The sequence below is a fragment of the Cetorhinus maximus genome, chromosome 1 (genome assembly GCF_964194155.1).
Source record: "Cetorhinus maximus chromosome 1, sCetMax3.hap1.1, whole genome shotgun sequence".
Taxonomy (NCBI): Eukaryota; Metazoa; Chordata; class Chondrichthyes; order Lamniformes; family Cetorhinidae; genus Cetorhinus; species Cetorhinus maximus.
In genome coordinates, this window is record NC_135879.1 from 213,547,958 (window position 1) to 213,574,741 (window position 26,784).

General features: G+C 43.3%; 1 protein-coding gene across 2 annotated transcripts in view; it reads left to right on the forward strand.

Moving 5' to 3' along the window:
• Positions 1-26,784, forward strand: part of smad2 (SMAD family member 2) — a 135,349-nt gene that overhangs the window by 103,624 nt on the left and 4,941 nt on the right. For both annotated transcript variants that reach the window (XM_078552836.1, XM_078552829.1), the window contains 3 exons: positions 9,718-9,930; positions 20,630-20,767; positions 22,913-23,057. In XM_078552836.1, the coding sequence (XP_078408962.1) occupies positions 9,718-9,930; positions 20,630-20,767; positions 22,913-23,057 (496 nt within the window). The remainder of the gene's footprint in view (positions 1-9,717; positions 9,931-20,629; positions 20,768-22,912; positions 23,058-26,784) is intronic.

A 26,784-nucleotide genomic window follows, 5' to 3' on the forward strand; every position in this document is an offset into this window, starting at 1 on the left:
CAACTTGTCTGCCTTTAGTCCCATTAATTTGTCAAACACTTTGTCCCTTGTGATAGCGACTGTTCCGAAGATCTTTCCTCCCATTAACTCCTTGCTTATCTGATATCTTTGGGGCGCTTACCGTGAAGATCGATGCAAAATATTGGTTTAATTGTCTGCCATTTACCTGTTGCCCGTTATTGATGGCCCACATTGAAGTAAATAAATATGATTTGACAGCAATGACGGATACATGGCTGCAGGATGATAAAGATTGGGTCCTTAATATTGAAGGGTACATAACATTCAAGAAGAATAGGAAGCTAGTTAAAGGTGGAGAGGTAGCACTGTTAACCAAAGAGGGCGGTGGTGCAATAGTTAGAGATGACCTTCGTTCAGGAGATCAGGATGTAGAATTGATTTGGGTGGAGATGAGGAATAGGGGGGGGGGAAGTCATTAGTTGGGTTGTTCTCAGGCCCCCTAATAGTAGGACAAAGTATTCAAGAGAAAATATTCTGTGCAATAATCATGGGTAATTTTAATGTACACACAAACTGGAAAAATCAGATTGGCAGTAGTGGCCTGGTTGAGGAGTTCTTAGAATGCTTTCGAGAGAGTTTCTTCAAGCATCATATTCTGGAACCAACCAGAGAGCAGGTTATGTTAGACTTGGTATTGTGTAACGTGACACGATTAATTAATGACCTCCGAGTAAAGGCACCTCAAGGTAGCAGCAACCGCAATATGATTGAATTTTACATCAGTTTGAAAGGGAGAAGAGTGGGTCTCAGACTAGTATCTTAAACTTAAATAAGTGCAACAATGTGGGGATGAAAGCTGAACTAGCTGAAGTGAATTGGGAAACTAGGCTAGAGGGTAGATCAATAGAGAAGCAGTAGCAGACATTTAAGGGGCTATTTCTGAGTATTCAGAATAAGTAGATTCCTACTATAAAGAAAAATTCTAAGGGGTGGACCCACCGTCGGTGGTTAACTAAAGATGTTGAGGAAAAAGCATACAATGACGCAAAGGTGAGTGGCAGGACAGATGGTTGGACAGAATGTAAAGAAGGGCAGAGAATGACTAAAAGGTTAATCAAGAGAAAAAAATTAGAGCATGAGAGGAAGGTAGCTAGAAATGTGAAAACGGATAACAAGAGTTTTTACAGGCACTTGAAAGGAAAAGAGTAAGTAAAGTGAGTGTTGGTCCTCTAGAGAGTGACAGTGGGGAGTTAATAGTCGATAAGGAAATGGCAGAAGAAATGAACAAATATTTTGCTTGCTAGAGGATTCAAAAAAGCATTCCAGTAATAGCTGCAAATCAGGAGGTGAATGGGGAAAAAGGAACTTGGTGAAATTGAAATCACTAGGGAAACGGTACTGAGCAAATTTGATGGAGCTGCAGGTTGGCAAGTTGCTGGGTCCCAGTGGACTACATCCTAGGGTCTTAAAAGAGGTGGCTAATGATGCACTGGTTTTAATTTTCCAAAATTTACTACATTCTGTAAAGGTTCCATCAGATTGGCAAGTAGTAAATATAAGCCCCTTTATTCAAGAAGGGTTGGAGGTAGAAAACAGGAAACTATAAGCCAGTTAGCTTGACTTCTGTCATTGGGAAGTTATTAGAATCGATCATTTGGGAGGTTATAGCTGGGCACTTAGAAGAGCTCAAGGCAATAGGGAAGAGTCAGCATAGTTTTGTGAAAGGAAAATCACGTTTGACCAATTTATTGGATTTCTTTGAAGGAGTAACATGCACAGTGGATAAAGGAGAGCCTGTAGATGTACTGTACTTGGATTTCCAGAAGATATTTGATAAGGTGCCACATCAAAGATTATTACAGAAAATAAAAGTGCACGGTGTAGTGGGTAATGTATTAACATGGATAGAAGATTGGCTGGCTGGCAGAAAGCAGAGAGCATGCATGAATGGGTCTTTTGTGATTGGCAGGATGTGACGAGTGGAGTCACACAGGAGTCTGTATTGGGGCCTCAACTTTTTACAATTTACATCAATGATTTAAATGAGGGGGAGTGAAGACATGGTAGCTAAATTTGAAGATGACACAAAGATAGGTAGGAAAGTGTGTTGTGAAGAGGACATAGGTTGCAGATGGATGTATATAGGGAGTGAGTGGGCAAAGATCTGGCAAATGGAGTTTAGTGTGGGAAAATTTAAAGTTGTTCATTTTGGCAGGATTACTTAAATGGAGAATGGCTGCATAATTCTGAGGTGCAGAGGGATGTGGGTGTTCTAGTACATGAGTCACAAAACACTAGTATGCAGGTACAGCAAGTAATTAAGATGGCTGATGGAATGCTATCCTTTATTATGACAGGGATTGAACATAAAAATAAGGATGTTATGCTTCAGTTATACAGGGCATTGTTGAGACCGCACCTTGAATTCTGTGTGCAGTTTTGGTCTCCTTAAGGAAGGATGTAAATGCATCAGAGGCAGTTCAAACTAGATTGATACCTGGAATGACTGGGTTGTCTTATGAGGAAAGGTTGGACAGACTGGGCTTGTTTCCACTGGAGTTTAGAAGAGTGAGGGGTGATTTGATTGAAGTATACAAGATCCTGAACGGCCTTGACAAGGTGGATGTCGAAAGGATGTTTCCTCTTGTGGGTGAGTCCAGAACTTGGGGGGCACTTTTTTTTTAACATGAGGGGTCACTCTTTCAGGACAGAAATGAGGAGAAATATTTTTCTGAAAGTTGTGTGACTTTGGATTTCTCTGCCTCAAAAGGTCATGGAATATTTTTAAAGCAGAGGTAGGTAGACCCTTGTTAGGCAAAGGAATCAAAGGTGATCGGGGTTATCGTGGAAATCGAAACACAAGATTAGCCATGACCTTATTGAATGGTCTACTCCTGCTCCTATTTCTTACGTTATCAATTCTCCAGTCTCATCCTCCAAGGGTCGAGGCTCACTGTAGCTACTCTTTTTTTAATCTACCCATAGAAGCTCTTGCTACTTGTTTTTATATTTCTTGCCAATTTACTTTGATATTTCATTTTCTCCCTCCTTTATTAGCTTTTTAGTCATCTGTTGCTCGTTCTTAAAACATTTCCAATCCTCTGGCCTACCACTAGTTTTCGCAGCTTTGCATGCCTTTGTTTTGGTTGGATACTCTCCTTGATCAACTTTTGTTAACCACGGGTGGTTGATCCTTCTCAGGGTCCTCCTTTTTGACTGGGATACATGCTGAGCGTTATGTAATATCTGCATAAATGTTTGCCACTGCTCATCCACTGACCTTCCCCTTAGTCTATTTTCCCAGCCCACTTTAGACAACTCTTTCTTTATACCTCTGTAATTGTCCTTATTTAAGTTGAGGACGTTGGTTTGAGACCCAAATTGCTCACCCTCAAACTGAATTTGAAATTCTACCATGTTGTGATCACTACCCCCTAGAGGATCCTTAACTACCATATCTCTTATTAATCCCACCTCATTACACATTACTAGATCGAAAATAGCCTATTCCCAGTTAGGTTCTGCAATGTATTGCTCTAAGAAACAATCCCTGATGCACTCTTCAAAATCTGTCTTCCATTTTACCCCTGCCAATCTGATTTGTCCAGTCAATATGCAGATTAAAATCACCCATGACAATTGTAGCACCCTTCTTACATGCCTCCATTATTTCCCGATTTATACTTTGTCCTGCATGCACTCTGTCCTTACCTGGTCTGATCCACAGCTTTCTGGTAGACTCTTAGCTGCCCTCTGAAATGGCCTAGCAAGCCACTCAGTTGTATCAAACCATTACAAAGTCTGAAAGGAATGAAACTGGACGGAGCACCTGACATTGTCCTAGGCACCTGAAACGACAACAGAGCCAGATCTGTCGACTCTGCAAAGTTCTCTTTACTAACTTGGGGTGGGGTTTGTGTGAAAATTGGGAGCGTTATCCTACAGACTAGTTAAGCAACAGCCTGACACAGTCATACTCACCGAACCATACCTTGGAGACCATGTCCCAGACACCACTATCAGCATCCCTGTGTATGTTCTATCCCACCAGCAGGACAGACCACAAGAAGTGCTGGCACAGTGATATGCAGTCAGGAAGGAGTTGTCCTGGGAGTCCTCTACATGAATTCTGGACACCATGAAGTCTCTCAGCATCGGGTCAAATGTGGGCAAGGAAACTACCTGCAGATTACCACCTAGCCCCCCCCTCAGCTGATAAAGATCGATAGGAAGAAGTACTGAGGGTGGGGGACTTGAATGCCCATCACCAAGAGTGCCTCGGTAGCACCGCTACTGACCGAGTTGGCCAAATCCTGAAGTACATAGCTGTTAGACTGGGCCTACGGTGGTGAGGGAACCATCAAGGGGGAAAAATCAACTTGACCTCGTCCTCAACAATTTATTCGTTGCAGATGCGCCTGTCCATAACAGTACTGGGGGGAGTGACCACTGCATAGTTTTTTTCTGGAGAAAATACCCTGTCTTCAAATTGAGGGCACCCTCTGCTGTGTCATGTGGTACTGCCAACGTGCTAGATGGGATAAATTTCCAAAGATCTAGCAAAAACTGGGCATCCATGAGGTGCTAAGGGCCATCATCAGCAGCAGAATTGTATTTGACCTCAGTTTATAATCTCGTCCCGGCATATCCCCCACTCTGCCTTTCCATTAAGCTGGGGGATCAACCCTGGTTCCAAGAGTGCAGGAGGGAATGCTGGAAGCAGTACCAGGCATACTAAAAGTGTGGTATCAGCCTGATGAATCTGCAACACATGCCAAACAGCATGCGATAGACGTGGCAAAGCAATCCACAACCAAAGAATCAAATTTAAGTTCTGCAGTCCTGCCACATCCAGTTGTGAATGGTGGGTGGGCAATTAAACAATTCAGTGGAGAAGGCGGCTCCATAAATATCCCACCATCCATGATGGGAGGGCCCAGTACATCAGTGCAAAAGGCCAACCAAACCATTTGCAACCATCTTAGACGGAAGTGCCGATTGGCTGATCCATCTTGACTTACTCCTGAGGTCTCCCACACCTTCAGCCAATTAGGCTTATTCCAGGTGACATCAAGAAATGGCTTTAGGCTCTGGATACAGCACAAGCTATGCACCCTGACAATGTGTGCACTTGCACACGAACAGGGAAGAGACCTCATCCTGGGTGAGACACAGTCAGAGTGAGTGTGGGTATTGGCAATTTGGTGCACGGTGGGAATTCAGTGCAGAGGGGAAGAGGTGATCTTTGCATTTTTTCTTTGCTATCCAACTTCTTAAATCTTCAGAGCGTGGTCTTGCCCTTCTGCAGCAGTAGAGGCTACAAGGGAAAGGAATGACTGGTAAGTAGTGGGTAAGGTTGGGTAAGTATTTACAACTTTTATCGCTTATAGTTTAAGGTCTTTTTGTGGTTTATAGTTTGTATATTCTGTAGTAACAAGGATCAAGAAAGAAGACCCCTAGAGTAATTGATTTAAAAGGTTTAATTTAAAGGGATAAGTCATGGCAGGAGAACTCAAAGCCGTGGTGTGCTCCACGTGGTGGGAAGCTGGCAACATTTCTAGTGCCCGGGACCAGCACGTGTGCAGGAAGTGTGTCCAGCTGTAGCTCCTGGGAGTTCGGGTTTCAGAGCTGGAACGATGGCTAGGGACACTGGAGCATCCGCAAGTCTGAGAGCATTGTTGATAGCATGTTTAGAGAGGTGATCACACCGCAGATGAAGGGACTTGAGGGAAGGGAATGGGTGACCACCAGGCAGTCCTAGAGAAACAGGCAAGTAGTTCAGGAGTCCCCTGGGGCCCCGCTCACAAATCAGTATTCCATTTTGGAGGCTGATGAGGGCGCTGGTTCCTCCAGGGAGTGCAGACAGAGCCAAGCTTCTGGCACCACAAGCAGTCTGTCTGTACAGGAGGGGAGGAAGAGCAATAGTAATAGGGGATTCTATAGTCAGGGGAACAGATAGGCGCACCTGGCCTTCAACGTGACTCCAGGATGGTGTATTGCCTCCCTGGTGCCTGGGTCCGGGATGTCACTGAATGGCTGCAGGGCATCCTGAAGGGGGAGGGTGATAAGGCAGAGGCCAAGGTACATGTCGGTACCAGTGACATAGGTAGAAAGAGGGATGAGGTCTTGCATCAAGAATTCAGGGAGTTAGGCAGTAGACTAAAAAGCAAGACCTCTCGGGTTGTAATCTCTGGATTACTCCCAGTGCCACATGCTAGCGAGCTCAGAAATAGGAGAATAGCGCAGATGAATACGTGACTTCAAAGTTGGTGCAAGAGGGAGGGTTTTCGATTCCTGGGTCACTGGGACCATTTCTCAGGAAGGTGGGACCTGTACAAGCGGGACAATCTACATCTGAACCAGAACGGGACTAACGTCCTTGCGGGCAGGTTTGCTAGTGCTGTTGGGAGGAGTTTAAACTAATTCGGCAGGCGGAGGGGACACAGAATGTTAGCAGAATAGGGACACATCATAATACAGTAAAACAATCAAGTCAGAGGGAGTACAGCTGCATTAAGTTTCAAGGGAGTAAGGCCAGGCTGGATGGCCTCTACTTTAATGCCTGGAGTATTACAGGTAAAACAGATGAGTTAAGGGTGAGGATTGACACATGGAATTTTGATATAGTAGCCATCGCTGAGACGTGGTTGAGGGAGGGGCAGGATTGGCAGCTCAACATTCTGGGATATAGAATCTTCAGGCGAGACGGGATGGGGTAAAAGAGGAGGAGGCATTGCATTATTAGCTAAGGAGTCAGTTACTGCAGTAAGGAGAGATGATATCTTGGAGGGGGCATCGAATGAAGTTTTGTGGGTAGAGCTTAGGTATAAAAAAGGGGCAGCCACATTGTTAGGTGTTTATTATAGACACCCAGATAGTCAGCGGGAAATTGAGCAAATATGTGCACAATTTGTGGAGGTGTGTAAAAACAATAACAATAGGGTAATTATATTAGGTGATTTCAACTTTCCCAGCATTAATTGGAATAGACATGGTGTTAAGGGCTTGGATGGAGTGGATTTCTTGAAATGTGTACAGGACTTTTTAGGTCAGTATGTAGAGGGTCCAACAACAGGCGGCGCAGTGCAGAACCTAATTCTGGGGAATGAAGCCGGACAGGTGGCTGAGGTGGTGGTGGGGGACCATTTTGGTGATAGCGACCACAACATGGTACAATTCAAGCTTGTTATGAACAAAGAAATAAACAAGTTGCAAAAAAATGTTTTGGATTGGGGGAGAGTGGATTTTAGTAAAATAAGGCAGGATCTTCCCAAGGTAGACTGGGAACAGCTACTTGTGGGGAAATCTACAGAGGAGCAGTCGGGGGGCGTTCAAAAAGGAAATGGAGAGGGTACAGGCTCAACATGTTTCCTCTAGGTTGATAGGAAGGAGTAACAAGCCCAGAGAACCTTGGATGACCAGAGATGTTCAGGATACGATGAGAAGGAAAAGAGAGGCTTTTAGCAGGTACGAGGGAAGCAAATCAGCGGAGGCAATGGTGGAGTACAGAAAGTGCAGGGTGGAGCTTAAGAATGCAATTAGAGAGCAAAAAGGGGATATGAGAAAGCTCTGGCTGGTAAAAGTAGGGAAAATCCCAAGATATTCTATAAGTATATCAATGGGAAAAGGATAACCAGGAAAAGAGTAGGGCCCATTAGGGACCAAGGGTGCAATCTTTGAGTGGAGCCAGATGACATCGGCAGAGTGTTGAACAAATACTTCACATCCGTCTTCAGCCAAGAGAATGAGGATGAAGGTATGGAACTCTGGGAGAGAGACTGCGAGGTTCTTAAGTAAATTGATATAGGGAGTGACAAGGTATTGGAGGTTTTGGCAGGCTTAAAAGTGGACAAATCTCCAGGTCCGGATGATTTGTGTCCCAGACTGCTGAGGGAGGCAAGGGAGGAGATCGCAGAGGCTCTGATCCAAATTTTTAATTCCTTCTTGCCACAGGGGAGGCGCCAGAGGACTGGAGAACAGCTAATGTGGTTCCGCTATTTAAGAAGGGTTGTAGAGATAAACCAGGGAACTACAGGCTAGTGAGTCTCACGTCAGCGGTAGGGAAATTATTGGAGAAATTTCTGAAGGAGAGAATCTATCTCCACTTGGAGAGGCAAGGTTTGATCAGGGATAGTCAGCATGGCTTTGTCAGAGGGAGGTCCTGCCTAACAAATTTGATTGAATTTTTTTGAGGAGGTGACCAGGTGTGTAGATGAGGGTAGTGCAGTTGATGTAGTTTATATGGATTTCAGCAAAGCCTTTGACAAGGTCCCACATGGGAGACTTATAAAGAAGGCAAATGCACATTTGATACAGGGTAATTTGATAAGGTGGATTCAAAATAAGATGGATTCTCCTAGTTGTAGGAGACAGAGGGTGATGACAGAAGGCTGCTTTAGTGACTGGAAGCCAGTGGCGTGCCACAGGGATCTGTGCTGGGTCCCCTATTATTCGTCATTTCTATAAACGACATAGATGATTATGTGGGGGGTAGGATTAGTAGGTTTGCGGACAACACAAAGATTAGCCGGGTGGTTAACAGTGAGGTTGAGTGTCTTGGGCTACAGGAAGATATAGACATGATGGTCAAATGGGCAGATAAGTGGCAGATGGAATTTAACCCTGATAAGTGTGAGGTGCCACGCTTTGGAAGGAGTAATTTGACAAGGAAGTACTCAATGGCTGGCATGACACTAGGAAGTTCTGAGGAACAAAGGGACCTTGGCGTGTGTGTCCATAGATCTCTGAAGGCGGAGGGGCATGTTTGTGGGGTGGTGAGAAAGGCATATAGGACACTTGCCTTTATCAATCGAGGCATTGATTACAAAAGTAGGGAGGTCATGTTGGAGTTGTACAGAACCTTGGTGAGGCCACAGCTGGAGTACTGTGTACAGTTCTGGTCGCCACATTATAGGAAGGATGTGATTGCACTAGAGGGGGTGCAGAGGAGATTCACCAGGATGTTCAAAACAAAAACAAAAATACCTGGAAAAACTCAGCAGGTCCGGCAGCATCTGTGGAGAGGAACACAGTTAACGTTTTGAGTCCGTATGACTCTTCAACAGAACTATAACTCACTAAGGCTGCTTTGGCAGTCCGTGACCTCTACCACCTAGAAGGGCAGCAGATGCATGGGAACACCACCACCTGCAAATTTTCCTCTTAATTCTCACACCATCCTGACTTCAAAATATATTGTTGTTGTTCACTGCCGTTTGGTCAAAATCCTGGTGCCCCTCCCTAACAGCATTGTGGATGTACCTACACCATATGGACTGCAGCAGTTCAAGAAAGTGGCTCACCACTAGCACCTCCAGGGCAATTAGGGATGAGCAACAAATACTGGCCTAGCCAGCGATGTCCACATCCTCTGAAAGAAAAAATAACTACACACAAGTGCAATAATAATCCCATTTGCTTACATAATGGTGACTCCACTTTGAAATGCTTTGGGGTGTTTGAGAGGTAGAAGGTTCTACATAAATATAAACAGTATGATACCAATCTGTTTACAGTAACTATCCACTTGCTGTTACAGAATCCTTAATTGTTTGTATTCCACCTGTTAGATTAGTGAACTTGCTTCAGTATTGTTTACACAAGGAAATAATGAAATAAAAGTTAGCTCTTGAAACACATTCATCAGAACAAAATTGAGAGGTCCATAGTTGATTTTACATGGATCCTTTTTCCTAGAAGTACCAAGGTATGATTCTGAATTTATCGACTCAAAATTCTTTGCTTTGTCTGTTACAGATCTGCAACCTGTAACCTATTCAGAGCCAGCATTCTGGTGCTCAATAGCATATTATGAGTTAAACCAGAGAGTTGGTGAAACATTTCATGCATCTCAGCCTTCATTAACTGTGGATGGATTTACAGACCCATCAAATTCAGAAAGATTCTGTCTGGGTTTGCTGTCCAACGTCAATAGAAATGCAACAGTTGAGATGACGAGACGACACATTGGTAAGTGTGATTTTTAATTCATTTACAAGATGTGGGTTTTGCTGGCAAGGTCAGCATATATAGCCTATCCCTATTTTATGTTGAGAAGATAGTAACTGGTGACTTGCTAAAGCATTTCAGAGGGTAGCTACCAGCTAATTGCTGTGGTCTGGAGTAACATAGACCAGGTAAGAACAGTAGATTTCTTTCCCTAAAGGACATTAGTGAACTAGATCAGTTTTATGGCAGCCCATGGTTTAATGGACACCATTACTGATGGTTAGCCTTTTATACCAAACTTTACATGATTGGCTTGCTTTGTTCAAGAAAATTCAATTCACATCAAAAGACTAAAAAACGGTAACAGATAAACAATAGAAACCTCTTTTTAGAAAAAGGAAAGTAATTCTGGGCCATAAAAATACTTAACGCCAGTGGTATTTTCTTATCACACGGAATACCTCTGCCTCTTGAAGCAACTCCATCCTGCCGTAATCCTACTCCGTAGTACTTCATTTGCACAATCCTTCATCTTTAATAAAAGCAAAAAACTGCGGATGCTGGAAATCCAAAATAAAAATAAAAATACCTGGAAAAACTCAGCAGGTCTGACAGCATCTGCGAAGAGGAATACAGTTAACGTTTCAAATCCATATGACTCTTCAACAGAACTAAGGAAAAATAGAAGAGAGGTGAAATATAAGGTGGTTTAAGGGAGGGTGGGAAAGGTAGAGCTAGATAGAGGGCCAGTGATAGGTAGAGATTGCCAAAAGATGTCATAGACAAAAGGACAAAGAGGTGTTGACGGTGGTGATATTAGCTACGAAATGTGCTAATACGTGACATTAAAGGTAGAAAGCAGGACGAGCAAGGTACAGATAGCCTTAGCGGGGGTGGGGTGGGGGGAAGGGTTTGAAATAGGCTAAAAGGTAGAGATAAAACAATGGATGGAAATACATTTAGAAATAATGGAAATAGGTGGGAAAAGAAAAATCTGTATAAATTATTGGAAAAAAGGAGGTGGTCGGAAAGGCAGTGGGGATGGAGGAGAGAGGTCATGATTTAAAATTGTTGAACTCAATGTTCAGTCCGGAAGGCTGTAAAGTGCCTAGTCGGAAGATGAGGTGCTGTTCCTCCAGTTTGCGTTGAGCTTCACTGGAACGTTGCAGCAGGCCAAGGACGGATATGTGGGCATGAGAGCAGGGTGGTGTGTTGAAATGGCAAGCGACAGGGAGGTCTCGGTCATGCTTGCACACAGACCGAAGGTGTTCCGCAAAGCGGTCACCCAGTCTGCGTTTGGTGTCTCCAATGTACAGGAAACCGCATTGGGAGCAGCAAATGCAGTAGACTAAATTGAGGGAAGTGCAAGTGAAATGCTGTTTCACCTGAAAGGAGTGTTTGGGCCCTTGGACAGTGAGGAGAGGGGAAGTAAAGAGGCAGGTGTTGCACTTTCTGCGGTTGCATGGGAAGGTGCCGTGGGAGGGGGTTGAGGTGTAGGGGATGATGGAGGAGTGGACCACGGTGTCCCGGAGGGAACGATCCCTGCGGAATGCTGCCGGGGTGGGGTGAAGAGAAGATGTGTTTGGTGGTAGCATCATGCTGGAGTTGGCGGAAATGGCGGAGTATGATCCTTTGAATGCGGAGACTGGTGGGGTGATAAGTGAGGACAAGGGGGACCCTATCATGGTTCTGGGAGGGAGAGGAAGGTGCGAGGGCGGATGCGCGGGAGATGGGCCAGACATGGTTGAGAGCCCTGTCAACCACCGTGGCTGGAAAACCTCAGTTAAGGAAGAAGGAAGACATGTCAGAGGAAATGTTTTTGAAAATGGCATCATCAGAACAGATGTGATGAAGGCGAAGGAACTGAGAGAATGGGATAGAGTCCTTACAGGAAGCGGGGTGTGAGGAGCTGTAGTCAAGGTAGTGTGGGAGTCGGTAGGCTTGTAATGAATATTGGTGGATAGTCTATCACCAGAAATTGAGACAGAGAGGTCAAGGAAGGGAAGGGAAGTGTCAGTGATGGACCACGTGAAAATGATGGAGGGGTGGAAATTGGAAGCAAAATTAATAAATTTTTCCAGGTCCAGACGAGAGCATGAAGCAGCACTGAAGCAGTCATTGATGTACCAGAGAAAGAGTTGTGGGAGGGGGCCGGAGTAGGACTGGAACAAGGAATGTTCCACATACCCCATAAAGAGACAGGCATAACTGGGGCCCATGCGGGTACCCATAGCCACACCTTTTATTTGGAGGAAGTGAGAGGAGTTTAAGAAGAAATTGTTCAGTGAGAGAACAAGTTCAGCCAAACGGAGGAGAGTAGTGGTGGATGGGGATTGTTCGGGCCTCTGCTTGAGGAAGAAGCGGAGAGCCCTCAGACCATCCCGGTGGGGGGTGGAGGTGTAGAGGGATTGGACGTCGATGGTGAAGAGGAGGCGGTTGGGGCCAGGAAACTGGAAATTGTTGATGTGATGTAGAGTGTCAGAGGAATCACGGATATAGGTGGGAAGGGACTGGACAAGGGGAGAGAGAATGGAGTCAAGATAGCAAGAATTGAGTTCCGTGGGGCAGGAACAGGCTGACACGATCGGTCTGCCGGGACAGTCCTGTTTACGGATTTTGGGTAGGAGGTAGAAGCGGGCCGTCCGAGGTTGGGCGACTATCAGGTTGGAAGCTGTGGGAGGAAGATCTCCAGAGGAGATGAGGTCAGTGACAGTCCTGGAAACAATGGCTTGATGTTCAGTGGTGGGGTCATGGTCCAGGGGGAGGTAGGAGGAAGTGTCTGCGAGTTGATGCCCAGCCTCTGCGAGGTAGAGGTCAATGCGCCAGACAACAAGAGCACCACCCTTGTCAGCAGGTTTGATAATGTCAGGGTTGGACCTGAGAGAACGGAGTGCAGCAAGTTCCGAGAGAGACAAGTTAGAGTGGGTAAGAGGAGCAGAGAAATTGAGACAACTGATGTCACGCTGACAGTTCTCAATGAAAAGATCAAGAGAAGGTAAGAATCCAGAGGGAGGGGTCCAGGTGGAGGGAGAATATTGGAGGCGGGTAAAAGGATCCGTTGAACGGGGAGAGGACTCCTGCCCAAAGAAGTGAGCATGGAGACGAAGGCGGCGGAAGAAGAGTTCAGCATCGTGCGAAGCCCAAAATTCATTGAGATGAGGGCGTAAGGGTATGAAACTGAGAACTTTGCTGAGCACTGAACATTCAGCATCGGAGAGGGGAAGGTCAGGGGGCATGGTGAATACACAGCCGGGGCTGGGATTGGAAGTGGGATGGGGACAGCGGGGCGGGCAGGGGTGGAGGGTCCTGAATGGGCATTGGTGTCGATGAGTTGTTGGAGCTTGCGTTCTTTTGCACCTGAAAGAAAGAGACAAAGTTTCTTGTTGAGGCATCGGATGAGATGAAGAATAAAATGAAACTGGGGGCAAGGGCAGCTTAGAAATAGGGACCAAAAAAAGGGGGGACTTGCATGTGGAGGCTGGAGAAATAGCAGACGTGTTGAACGAGTACTTTGCAACTGTCTTTACAAAGGAAGAACTTGCTACCCACATGAGGTGAGAGAGAAGGCAACTGGTACACTAGAACTTACAATTGAGGGGAAAGAGGTGTTGGAATGGCTACCTTAAAATAGATAAGGTACCAGGGCCAGATGAGATGCATCCAAGGCTGCTGAGGGAAGAGAGGTTATATTTCTCGAGCCTCCACATGCAAGTCCCCTTTTTTTGGTCCCTAATCAGCCCAACTTTCTCTCTTACCATTTACATGCTTATAGAAGACCTTGGGATTCCCTTTTGTTTGCTGCCAGCCTCTTTTCATGTTCTATCCTTGCTTTCCTTTTTAGTTTCTTCACTTCCCCTCTGGTCCTCATATTCAGCCTGATTCTCCATTGTATTTTCTGCTTGACATCTGTTGTGCATGTACTTTTTCCTTTTCATCTTTACCTCTATCTCTCTCATCATCCAGGGCGCTCTGCATTTATTTGTCCCACCTTTCCCCTTCAAGGGAATATACCTTGACACTGCCTGCAGTACTTTTTCTTTGAAGGTGGCCCATTTTTCAGGCACTGTCTTTTCTGCCAACATTTGATTCTAACTCACTCGACTCAGATGCATTCTCATCCCAACGAAGTTGGCTTTCCCCCAATTAATTATCCCTGCTCTGAATTGTTCTCTGTCCTTCTCCATGATTAACCTAAACTTTATGATACAATGGTCACTGTCCCCTAGAGGATCTTCCGCTGATATTTGATCCACTTGGACCAACTCATTCCCCAGAGCCAGGTCCAAAAGTGCATGTCCCCTCATTGGGCTAGAAACATACTACTGTAGAAAATTATCTTAAACACATTATTCCAGGAACTCACACTCCTCTCATCCTTTTGTAGCATTCCTATCCCGTCTATATTTGGATAACTGAAGTCCCCCATTATGATTACTCTATAACTCTTGCACCTCCCTGTAATTTATTTGCAAATTTGTTTCTCCACATCCCTTCCACTAGTTGGCGGTCTATACAGTATACCAATCAATGTTATAGCATCTTTCCCAATCCTTCCCTTTAGTCAGAGATTCTGTCCTTGACCCCTCTGGAACACCCTCTCTCTCCAGTACTGTAATGCCACCTTTAACCAATATTGACACTCCTCCCTTTCTCCCTTTCCTGTCTCTCCTAAACACCTTGCATCCAAGAATATTTAATGCCCATTCCTGTCCTTCTTTGAGCCAGGTCTCTGTTATAGCAATAATATCATAATTCCATTTGTCAAATTGTGCCTGCAGTTCACCAATCTTCTTGATCACACTCCGTGCTTTAACATACATGCACATTGGCCCTGATTTAAGCCTTTTTACTTTCCTGCTTATTCTGACCCTACCTAATGACTTACTGTTGCCTACTCTAATTCTATCAAAGTCTCCAAGTATTCTATCTACCTTGATACAACTTTCTAATGTATCCTTATCAGTTGATACTTCACTACTTCCCACTGCCAGTTTTTCTCCTCTGCACACTGAATTTCCCCTCAGATTCCCATTCCCCTGCCAATCTAGTTTAAACCCTCTCCAATAAGCACTAATGAGCTTTCCTACGAGGAAACTCGTCCTGTTACGTGTAACCCGTCCACCTTGTACAGGTCCCACCTGCCCCAGAAACAATCCCAATGTCTCAGAAATCTAAAGCCCTCTCTCCTACTCCATTTCTCCGGCTGCATGTTGAACTGCTCAATTTTCCTATTCCTATGTTCACTAGCACATGACATTGGGAGTAATCCTGAGATTACTGCTCTTCAGGTCCTGCTTTATAATTCCCTTTTTAACCCCCTAAAATCTGCTTTACCGGACCTCATCCCTTTTCCTACCTGTGTCATTGGTTCCATTGTGGACCATGACCTCTGGCTGTTCACCCTCCCCCAAAAGAATGTCCTGCAGCTGCTCAGTGACATCCTTGACCCTGGCACCAGGGAGGCAATATACCATCCTGGAGTCACATCTGCGACAGCAGAACCACCTGCCTGCTCTCCAAACTATGGAATCCCCCACTATTATAGCACTTCCACTCTTCTCTCTCTCCCCCCCTTCTGTGCAGCTGAGCCACATGTGGTGCCACAGACTTGGCTCTTGCTACAGTCCTCTGAGGAACCATCTAACTCAATAGTACCCAAAATGGAAAAGTGGTTAGGGAGCGAGAAAGCCTCAAGTGGTTCCTGCACTACCTGCCTGTTTCTCTTAGGTGCTCTGGTGGTCACCCATTCCCTCTCTGCCTATTAGCTGTGGTGTGACCACCTCTCTAAACGTGCCATCCACATAATCCTCAGCCTTGCAGATGCACTACAGTGACTCCAGCCACCGCTCGAGCTCCACAACTCGGAGCTGAAGTTTCTTGCAGCTGGTGACACTTCTTGCAGATGTAGTCATCAAGGGAACTTCGTGCCTGCACAACTTCCCACATCCTGCAAGATGCACATTCCACATGTCTGACCTGCTCTAACATACTTTATATAAAGCGTTTACTTCAGTATTTACCAATTTATTTTAATTATTATCTTAATTTAGAATAATTCCTATGTAAACTCCAATTTACTGTGTTTATCTCAGTCTCACCCCTTCTTGTGCTCTTTTATCTCTCTCTGGATCCACTCTCCAGTTCAAAAACCACCACTACTGTTTCTTGTCACTCAGCTAGTTTCTTATCCATGTTGCTACTGTCCCTGTTAATCCATGAGCTCCAACTTTGATCACAAGCCTCTTGTGTGGCACTGTATCAAATGACTTTTGGAATCCCTTGAACACCACATCAACCCTCTCTGTCACCTCATCAAAAAACTCAGTTAGTTAAACACTATTTGTCCATAACACATTCATGATGGCTTTCCTTTATTAACCTGCATTTATTTATCCAAATGTCTATTCATTTTGTCCAAATTTTGTTTCTAAAAGCTTTCCCGCCACTGATAAAATTGACTTGGCCTTATAGTTGCACCTTTCAAGAAGGGTGTAACATTTGCAATTCTCCAGCCTTCTGCAACCATCCCTGTATCAAAGGAGGATTGGAAAATTATGGCTAGCACTTGTGCAATTTCCACTGTCACTTCCCTCAGTATCCATGAATACATCTCATCCATACATAGTGACATATCAACTTAAAATACAGAAACTTTCTAATTCTTCCTTTTCATCAATTTTTAATACATAGTGTCCCGACTACCTCCTGTTTCACCATGACTTGGAGAGCCTGTTCTTCTTCCTTTATAAAGGACAGTGCAAAGTACTCGTTTCGTACCTTGGCCACACCCTCCGCTTCCATGCATAAATGCCCTTTCGACCCCACTCCTCCTCTTACCATCCTTTTACTGTTTATATGCCTACAGAAGACTTTTGGATTACCTTTTATGTTAGCTGCTAGTCTCTTGTCATACTCACTCTTTGCTTCTCTTATTTGCTTTTCCAATTCCTCTCTGAACCTTGTATATTGAGCCAGATTCTCAATTGTATTATCCACCTGACATTTGTTATATGCACCCTTTTTCTGTTTTATCTTACTCATCCCTTTTGTCACCCACAGAGATCAGGATTTGTTTACCTTACCTTTTCCCCATCGTGGGAATGTACCTTGACTGTACCTAAATTATCTCCTCTTTAAAGGCAGCCCATTGTTCAGTTATAGTTTTGCCTGTGAATGTTTGATTCCAATTTATCTGGGCCAGATCCATTCTCCTCCCATTGAAATTTGAAACAAGAATAGAAAATGCTGGAAAAACTCAGGTCTAACAGCATCTGTGGAGAGAAAAACAGTTAACGTTTCGAGTCCATATGACTCTTCAGAGCTGAAATTTGCCGTTCCCAATTATTTATTCTTATTCAGGATTACTCCTTACCCTTTTCCATATTCAACCTAAACCTTATGTTACCGTGATCATTGCCCCTTAAATATTTGCCTACTGACACTTAATCCACTTGGGCTACCTCATTCCTGAGAATAAGACCAGCACTGTCTCCTTTCTCATTGGACTGGAAACAAACTGATGTAGAAAATTCTCCTGAACATTCCCTGAACTCTTGCCTATCTCTTCCCTTTACACTACTACTATCCCAGTCTTTTCTAGGATAATTCAAGTCCCCTATTATAAGTACGCTGTAGTTCTTGCACATGTTGTTCGCCTGTAGAATACATTGAGCAGTGCAATGGTACCTCTTTGGTTTCTTAGCCCTAGCCAAATAGATTCTGTCCTTGATCCTTCTGTCTCCAGCACTGCATTGCTCTCCTTAATCGATACTGCCGCCCATCTTCCTTTTTTTCTTTCCCTATCTTTCCTGAATTCCTTATCCAGGAATATTTAGTACCCTGTCCTGCCCTCCTTTGAGCCAGATCTCTGTTATTGCAGGAACATCATAGTTCAAACTGTGCCTGCAGTTCACAACCTTATTTACCACACTCTAGATATTCGCATACATGCGCAGTAAATCATATCCCTCTTTCTCTGATCCCATTTAATACTATTTCATACTCTGGTGCTAACTGTCCTCCCCAATTCACCATGCACCTTGGTGTTCCTCTCTAATATTACCCCCTGGGTCCCACACCTCTGCCAAGTTAGTTTAAACCCTCAGTTGCATGAGCAAATCGCCCCACCAGGAAATTCACTGCTCTGTTCAGGTGCAACCCGTCTGGCCTGTACAGGTCCCATCTTCCCCAAAACTGTTCCCAATGTCCCAGGAATCTAAAGCCCTCTTTCTTGCACCATCTCTCTAGCGTTCATTTCTTTATCCTCCTATTTCTATACTTGCTCCCGGTACTGGGAATAATCTGGAGATTACTATCTGAGGTCCTGCTTGCTAGTTTCTTTCCTAGCTCCCTAAACTCTGACTGCAGAACCACATCCCTCTTTCTACCAATGTTATTGGTACTGATGTGGACCCTTCCCACTCTGTGTTCTGCAACTGCACAGTGACACCCTTGATCCTGGTACCAGGGAGACAACTTACCATCCTAGTTTCACGTCTGCGGCCACAGAAATGTTTGTCTATTTCTCTAGCTATCAAAACCGCTATCACTGTTGCTTCTCCACTCTTTCTCGTGTCCCCTGTACAGCTGAGCCAGCTGCTCAGCATCATCCTTTTCCTTAAAAGAAATGTTTGACGTGTTTGTCCTTGCAAAGCACCCCATCCCCTACCACTAGCATCCCCAATTTCTGGAACATGTCTGCCAAATCTTTACCCATCTTCCTTGGAACTCCAGTTTGAATCAGAGGTTTCTGCCCTTGTCACATTACTTGAAACAGCTCCTACTTAAGTCACAGAAGACATCTTATGATTGTGACAAAGGTAAACTGTCCCTCTTTGTCCTTCTCGACCTGTTTGACATAGTTGATCACACCATCCTCCTGCAATACCTCTCCATTGTCGTCCACCTGGTTCCATTCATATCTAGCCATTTGTAGCCAAGGAATTGCCTGCAATGGCTTCTTCTTCTGCTCAGACACCATTACCCAAAGATCTATCCTTGGTCCCTCCTATTTCTTGTCCACATGCTTGCCCTTGGCAACATAGTCCAAAAACAGAGCATCTGTTTCCACATGAACAGAGGTGATATCCAGCTGTATCTCACCACCACTACCTCACTTAGTTCCTCCATTGCCTCTAAATATTGAGACTGCTTGTGCAACATCCAGTACTAATAAGCCAACATTTCCTCCAACTAAATATTGGCAGCCTTTGTCTTAGATCCCCTCTACAATCTCCATTCCCTGGCCATTGAGTTTATCCCACTCCCATGACTTCATCCCTCTCCTGGCAAGTGAGGCAGAACCAGACAGTTCGTGACCTCAGTGCCATATTTGACCTGAGATGATCTCCCACGCACATCTGCGCAATCACCTAATTTCCATTTCCTTTAATATTGACCAACTCCACCCATGCCACAGCTCATCTGCTGCTAAATCCTTTATCAATGCTTTTGTGACCTCTAGGTTTGACTATAACAAAGCACCTCTGGCTAGCCTCCCATTTCCTAACCTCTAAACTTGGGCAGGAGAGTTTTGGATGATCTTTTGTCCTAACTCCACCAAGTTCTGTTCACCAAACATCCCTGTGCTCTCTGACCTATTAGCTCCTGGATAAGCACCGTCTTAATTTTACCATTTCTCATTCTAGTTTTCCAATCCCTCAGTGGCCTCACTTCTAAATCTCTAGTTTCCTCTAGCCCCACACCTGAAGTATCTGCGCTCCTCTAATTCTGCCTTTTGAGCATCCCTAATTTTATTTTTAATCACTCCATCATTGGCAGCTGTGCCTTCAAATGCGAAGGCCCTAATGTCTGGAATTCTTTCCCTCCTGGGCTGAATGGCCTCCTGTGTTGTAACCATTCTAAGGTTTTATGAAACCTCTGTGCCCTTTTTTTACCATGATATCTCCATATGTGGCATGGCATCTGATTTTGTTTGTTAACACTCTTGTGAAGCAGCCTAGAACATTTTTACTGTGTTAAAGGTGCTATATAATTTCTTGGTCTTGCAGTAGAAATCCTTTCATGACCTCACGATGCCCTAAAATGCTTTACAGTAATGTAAGAGATGTGGCAACCAGGAAGCGTGACCTTTGCTGTGCACAAACAATAATGTGATTGTGATCAGTGTTGTTGGTTGAGGGATAAATATTGGCCAGAACACTAGAGAGAACACTCCTTATTTTTAAATAGTTGTATTAGATCTTAGATGGCACTCGCAACAGGGCATGCTTCCTCAATACTCACGAGTGTCACGCTAGATTGTGTTCAAGCTTTGAGTGGGATGTGAACCCACAACCTTGTGATTTGAAATTGAGCATGCTACCACTGAGCTACTACTGATTACTCAGGTTAGAATAATCAAGTTTGATTTGAAGTTGTCCTCATGATGCATCTTTTTATTCAGTTAAAACACCAATTTACATTTGTGCAAACTTATATACATGATCCAATAATTGTGCCAAATTCTTTTCCATTGTTTATAATGGGCAAAATACTACACAATAGTATCCATCCATTGTACTTGCATGCTCTGCTGCTTGTCCACTGTTAGATTCAAGTCCATATGCCATTTTCTTAACTGATCTAAATACTCTGTGTACAATTCATATTTTGAAAAAAAATTCCCACCTTACTAGTTTGTGTTTCATAGCATTTCTCCTAAAATCCTGATTTGATGATGGAAAAATATTCCTCAGTTTACTTATTTTTTCCCTTTTAGGGAGAGGAGTAAGGTTGTATTACATTGGTGGGGAAGTTTTTGCCGAGTGTCTGAGTGACAGTGCCATCTTTGTTCAGAGTCCAAATTGTAATCAAAGATACAGCTGGCATCCCGCAACAGTGTGCAAAATTCCACCAGGTAAGATAGGTTTAATAAGTGCCTAGACACTGTGAACCCTTATTTTCTAATCAAAGGAAACTGAAGAGTAAAACAGAAATTTTACAGAATTTGTGTATTTAAAAGTAAAGGCTTTTGCTTATGTTATGCACCTCAAGTTCTACTTTTGAATACGTTGTTAATGCTCACAACTCTTAAATCCACCCATCAAGGAACAGTGCCAAGAGAGCTTTGCACTGTCAATGGGCCAGCCAAGCTACAGAAACTCGGTGCAAATCCCGTGGCATAGCAAACAAACTGACCCAATTCTCTCTCTCTGCTGACTAGGAATAAATAACAACTTGCATCTGTAGCTGCTTTTCTGTAAAACATCTGAGAGGTGGCTATAGAAATAAAATTGGGCTTACATGGGAGGTGAAGGAGACAAGGTTACAAGACAGAGTGGCTCAAAGACAAGGACTGTAAAATTGGCTTCTGGGCAGAGGACAAACAGTATGAGTTATAGGAATGGAGACCTTGGGCATAGATATTATGGTTGAAGAAGACTTCCAAAATAATATAGAAAAATGTCACGCAGGATTTGAAAGGAAAGAGTTTAAAGTTGATTTTCAAGGTGCCAATGGAGCCTGTATGGAGCATGTTGGTATGTGGGAGAGGACCCTGATTGGAGAGTTGGATTCGTTGAAGTTTTGAGTGTTGGAAGCAGAAAGGCCACTGAGGTGAGATGGAGGTCCAGGAGGAAATGCAAGCTGGATGCTTTGAACAGAGCAGTTAGAAACTGGATTAGAAAGACTCAAGCGAAATGGTGGGAGAGTCAACATGTAATTGTGGAAATGGACTTGGAAGGGAGAGTGTGGATTACAAAGAATAATGGTTTGTATATAGTCAACAAGGTTGAGGATATGCTTTGAAGGAAGGATGGGGAGGACAGGGGTGGAAAGGGGCTAGAAGAACTTAGTTCTTTGGCGCTGTTCACTGAGCATGGAAGTGTTTGTTTTAGTTCAGATAAGCAAAAATTTGTTTGAGATTGTTCGGCGGGAGTTGAAGAGAGACTGCAGTCTGACAGAGGAGAAGGCCACAATTGATGGAAGGTGTTCTAGCCTTGCGCCTTTTTTGAATTACCCAGGAACTTGGAAAGCCTGTTGCCCTGTTGCTTTTTCCATGGTAATGCCTTGACCAATCAGAGTTGATTTGCCAACCGATCAGCACCCTTTTCTCCCGTAGTAGAAATTGTGATCATTTGAAATTTGGCATTCTTGAGTTTGTCCTGATGAGTGCTCTTGCACCTGCCCCCCTGTGTCTGGCCCCACCAATATTCATAGAAAATAGGAGCAGGAGTAGGCCATTTGGCCCTTCGAGCCTGCACACCATTCAATATGATCATGGCTCTTTCTCAACGCCATATTCCTGCTTTCTCTCCATACCCCTTGATGCCCCTAATATCCAAAAAATTTCTTGAATATACTCAGAAATGCCTCAAGATGAGCACACTGCTCATCCAATCAGAGGCTGTTTCTCTCCCATATTTACTGCTGATAGGCTGACTAGGCTTATTCCTTGCAGTACCTTCCACTCCACTTACTGGCATTTTGAACACCCAGTCCGCAAACCAGGATAGAGGAGCTCGGTGGGTTGGATCTGGCCATGGGCCAGGAATTGGACAAGCTCACTGTGACAGGGTTACCAGAGGGTGTCTCATTCATAAGAGCTGTTCCCTTGCCATAATGGACAAATATCATATAAGGGAGAATTTCACTACAGAATCTTGTAGTGTCATTGTTTGTAAGTTGTGGCCTTTAAATTATAATTCTCAGGAAGTCTGAAGACCAACTGAATCGAAGCAGGCTATTTTGATTATACATTTGCTTGACTGTTATGTTAATTTTGAGTATTCTGTAGCTTGTTTAACTAGTTTTCATCCTGCTTAGAAATGAATAATAGAAAGCGAGGGCACTGCATTGAACAGCTACATGAGTATTTTTGACACCTAACAATATGCTTAGTAATCTATATGCTATTTTAGGTCTGATGGTACAAGTAAATCAATACTGATCAATAGTTAAAGATATTTTACAAATGGTACTTGCTCTTATATAAATTATCTCTAAATTTACCCTCTATGCCGGTAGGAGATGTAATTTGCTACTTTATAATTGTGTTTCTCAGGCTGTAACCTGAAAATATTCAACAACCAGGAGTTTGCAGCACTTCTGGCTCAGTCTGTGAACCAAGGCTTTGAAGCTGTTTACCAGTTAACCAGAATGTGCACAATTAGGATGAGTTTTGTGAAAGGCTGGGGTGCTGAATACAGGTGAGGAAGTAATGGTAATTCTGTAGCTTTTGTTTTCTGCTTACCTAGTGTGACGGAGGATCTACACTGTTGCTGTGCAGTAATTCTGAACATTGTTCTAATTTGACTATTGTAATAATTGGCCCTATCCTACTCATTATTCTAAAATTGATCAGAAATCTTGGATATCTGTTGTATAAGCGATGTTTTTTCATCAATGTGACTTCACAACCCTTAACTAGTTTGAACTATACAATCCATTTATGGCTACCTGGATGCTGTGGAACTCTGTTTTAACTTAGGAATACCAATGAGTGCAGTCTTATGCCCACAGTGCAGTGCAAAGTCCTGAACAGATGATTATTTGTGATCACAAGAATCAATCTGGTGAACCTTTGAACCACCTCAAAAGCAATTATATTGTTTCTTAGATGAGGAGACCTAAATGTGTACACAGGAGTCCAGGAGTGCTCTCACCGAAGTCCTATATAATTGCAACTGGACTGCTTTACTCTTACACTCCAATCCTCACACAGCAAAAGCTCATATCATTTGCCTTCCTAATGGCTTGCTATTTCTGCATGTTAACTTTGTGATTTGCGGGCAAGGATCCTCAAATCCATTTGTATATCAAACATAGTTTCTCATACAACAAAAACAGAAAATGCTGGAAAAAAGCAGGTCTAACAGCTTCTGTGGAGAGAAAAACAGTTAATGTTTTGAGTCTGTATGACTTCTTTGGGGCTTCATAGTTTGTCATGTCTTTAAAAGATATTCTGCTTTTCCATTCTTTCGTCCAAAGTGGATAAATTCACAATTCACCATGTTACACTTTCACCTAACACCACCTATCGTGATCAATTAACCATTCTATGTCCTATTGCAGTCTCTTTGTGTCATCCTCACAGCCAAACTTCTTTCCTGGCTTTGTATTGTTAGAAAACTTTGATGTATTATACCCTGTTCCTCATCTTAGCCATTGACATAGATTGCAAATAGCTGAGGTTCCAGGGCCTCCTGAGATTCTGGGGAATTAATACTGGAAAATAAGGAGATGGCAGTTGAATTGAACTGGTATTTTGCATTGGGCCTTCATTATAGAGGATACAAGTAACATCCCAGGAATAGCTGTAAACCAGGAAATGAGAGGGAGGAACTCAGGAAAATTACAGTCACCAAAGAAGTGGTATTGAGCAAATTGTTAGAGGGGTGTCAAATTCCCAGGTCTTGATGGACTTCATTTGAGGGTCTTGAAAGAAGAAAGAAGTGGCTAGTGAGATAGTTGATGAGTTGGTTTTAATTTTCCAAAACTCCCTGGATTTGGGGAAGGTTCCATTAGGTTGGGAAATAGCAAATGTTACTCCTTTATTCAGAAAGGGGAGATAGAAAGCAGGAAACTACAGGCCAGTTAACTTAACATTTTCCCTATGACAGATGTTATTATCAAAGATGTTTATAGCAGGGCACTTAAAAAAAAAATTCAAGGTAATCAGGCAGAGTCAACATGGCTTTGTGAAGGGGAAATCATGTTTAACTAATTTGTTGGAATAGTTTGAAGGAGTCACGTGCTGTGGATAAAGGGGAACTGGTGGATGTACAGTACTTGGATTTCTGGAAGACATTTGATCAGGTGCTACACCAAAGGTTAATGTGGAAAGTAAAAGCTCATTGTGTAGGGGGTAACATATTAGCATGGGTGGATGATTGGCTAGCTAACAGGAAGCAGAGAGTAGCCATAAATGAATTTTTTTCTAGTTGGTGGGATGCAATGAGTGGTGTGCCACAGGGATCAGTGCTGGGGCCTCAATTTTTTACAATTCATATAAATGATTTGGATGAAGGGACTGAAGATATGGTTGCTAAATTTGCTAATATGACAAAGACAGGTAGGAAAGTAAGTTGTGAAGAGGACGCAAAGAGGCTACAAAGTGACATAGGTAATTGAGTGGGCAAAGATTTGGCAAATGGAGTATAACATGGGCAAATGTGGAATTGTCCATTTTGGCAGGAAGAATTTAAAAAAAAAGCATCTAAATGGTGAGAGGTTGCAGAGCTCTGAGATTCGGAGGGATCTAGGTGTCCTAGTGCATGAATCACTAAAGGCTAGTGTGCAATTAATTAGGAAGGCTGATGAAATGTTGTTGTTTGTTCTGAGGGGAATTCATTACAGAAGTAGGGAAATTATGCTTCAGCTATACAGGGTACTGATGAGGCCTTATCTGGAGGACTGCGTACAGTGTTGGCCTCCTTATTTAAGGAAAGATGTAAATGCATTAGAAGCAGTTCAGAGAAGGTTTACTACTCTAATACCAGGGATGGACGAGTTGTCTTACGAGGAAAGCTTGGGACAGGTTAGGCTTGTATCCACTGGAGTTTAGAAGAGTAAGAGGCGACTTGATTGAAACCTTTAAGATCCTGAGGGGTCTTGACATGGTGGATGTGGCAATGATGTTTCCTCTTGTGGAGGAATTTAGAACCTGGTGTCAAGTTTTAAAAATAAGGGGTCACTCATTTAAGACAGCTGAGGAGAAATTTTTTCTGAGGGTCATGAGTCTTAGAACACTTCTTCAAAAGTCATTGGAGCAGACTCTGACTATTTTTAAAACCGAGTTAGATAGATTCTTGATTAACAAGAGGGTGAAAGGTTATTGGGGTGGGCAGGAATGTGGAGTGGAGATTACACTCAGATTAGCCATGATCTTATTGAATGGGGGAGCAGGCTCAAGGGGCCAAATTGCCGCCTACTCTTATTCATGTGACTGATCCATGCTGCACTCCCTGCCATCCTAAAAATGACAAGTTTGTTCCTATTGCATTAATCAATCCTCAATCCATGTTAATGTATTATTACCCCCAATCCCATGAATGCTAATCTTGTGTAGCAACCTCTTGTATGGCGCATTTTGGATTTTCAGAAAGCTTTTGATAACGTACCACATCCACTGGCTCCCCCTTATCTACTCTGCTAATTTCACCCTCAAAAAATACTGGTAAAAACATGATTTTTCTTTCATAAAACTTGTGTTGATTCTGCCTAGTCATGGTTTTAAAAAAACTGAATCAGCTGCCAGTTCATAAAATCTGGTGGAAGGAAATTTAAGGAACATAACAAGAAGGACAGAAATCTTAGGCTGAACGGGTTTGGAATTTCAAAAGGATAAAAGCAAAAAAACTGTGGATGCTGAAAATATGAAATAATTGAAAATGTTGGAAAAATGCAGCAGGTCTGACAGCATTTATGGAGAGAAATGTTTCGAGTCCGTATGAGTCCAGCTCTGAAGAAAAGTCATACGATCTCAAACGTTAACTCTCTTTCTCTCTCCACAGATGCTGCCAGACCTGCTGAGTTTTTCCAACATTTTCTGTTTTCTGAGCAGTAGTATGATGTGCTCAATGTAGAAAAACGGAACAAGGAACTCGGGTACGGATAATCAAATTTAAAAACTGTGGTCACTACATTCCAAAGTTATTGCACAGCTAGGTGTCATTGTGAATATAACTTTATGCTGAATACTGAAACCTGAAGCTGTTGGAAAATTAATGTAAACGTTAATGAGCAAAATTTATTCTCTGAAAGTTGACTTGAAGTAAGCAAATTCACACTCCAAATAATTCAGAGACTGGAGAAATCTGTAACATTGGATTATAGGTAACAGACTAAAAATTATAGAGGTGAAAAGAGATTTGTGTTCGGGTATATTAATCACAAATAGCTAGTGCGCCATTAGAAAAACTAATCTAAAAGGCT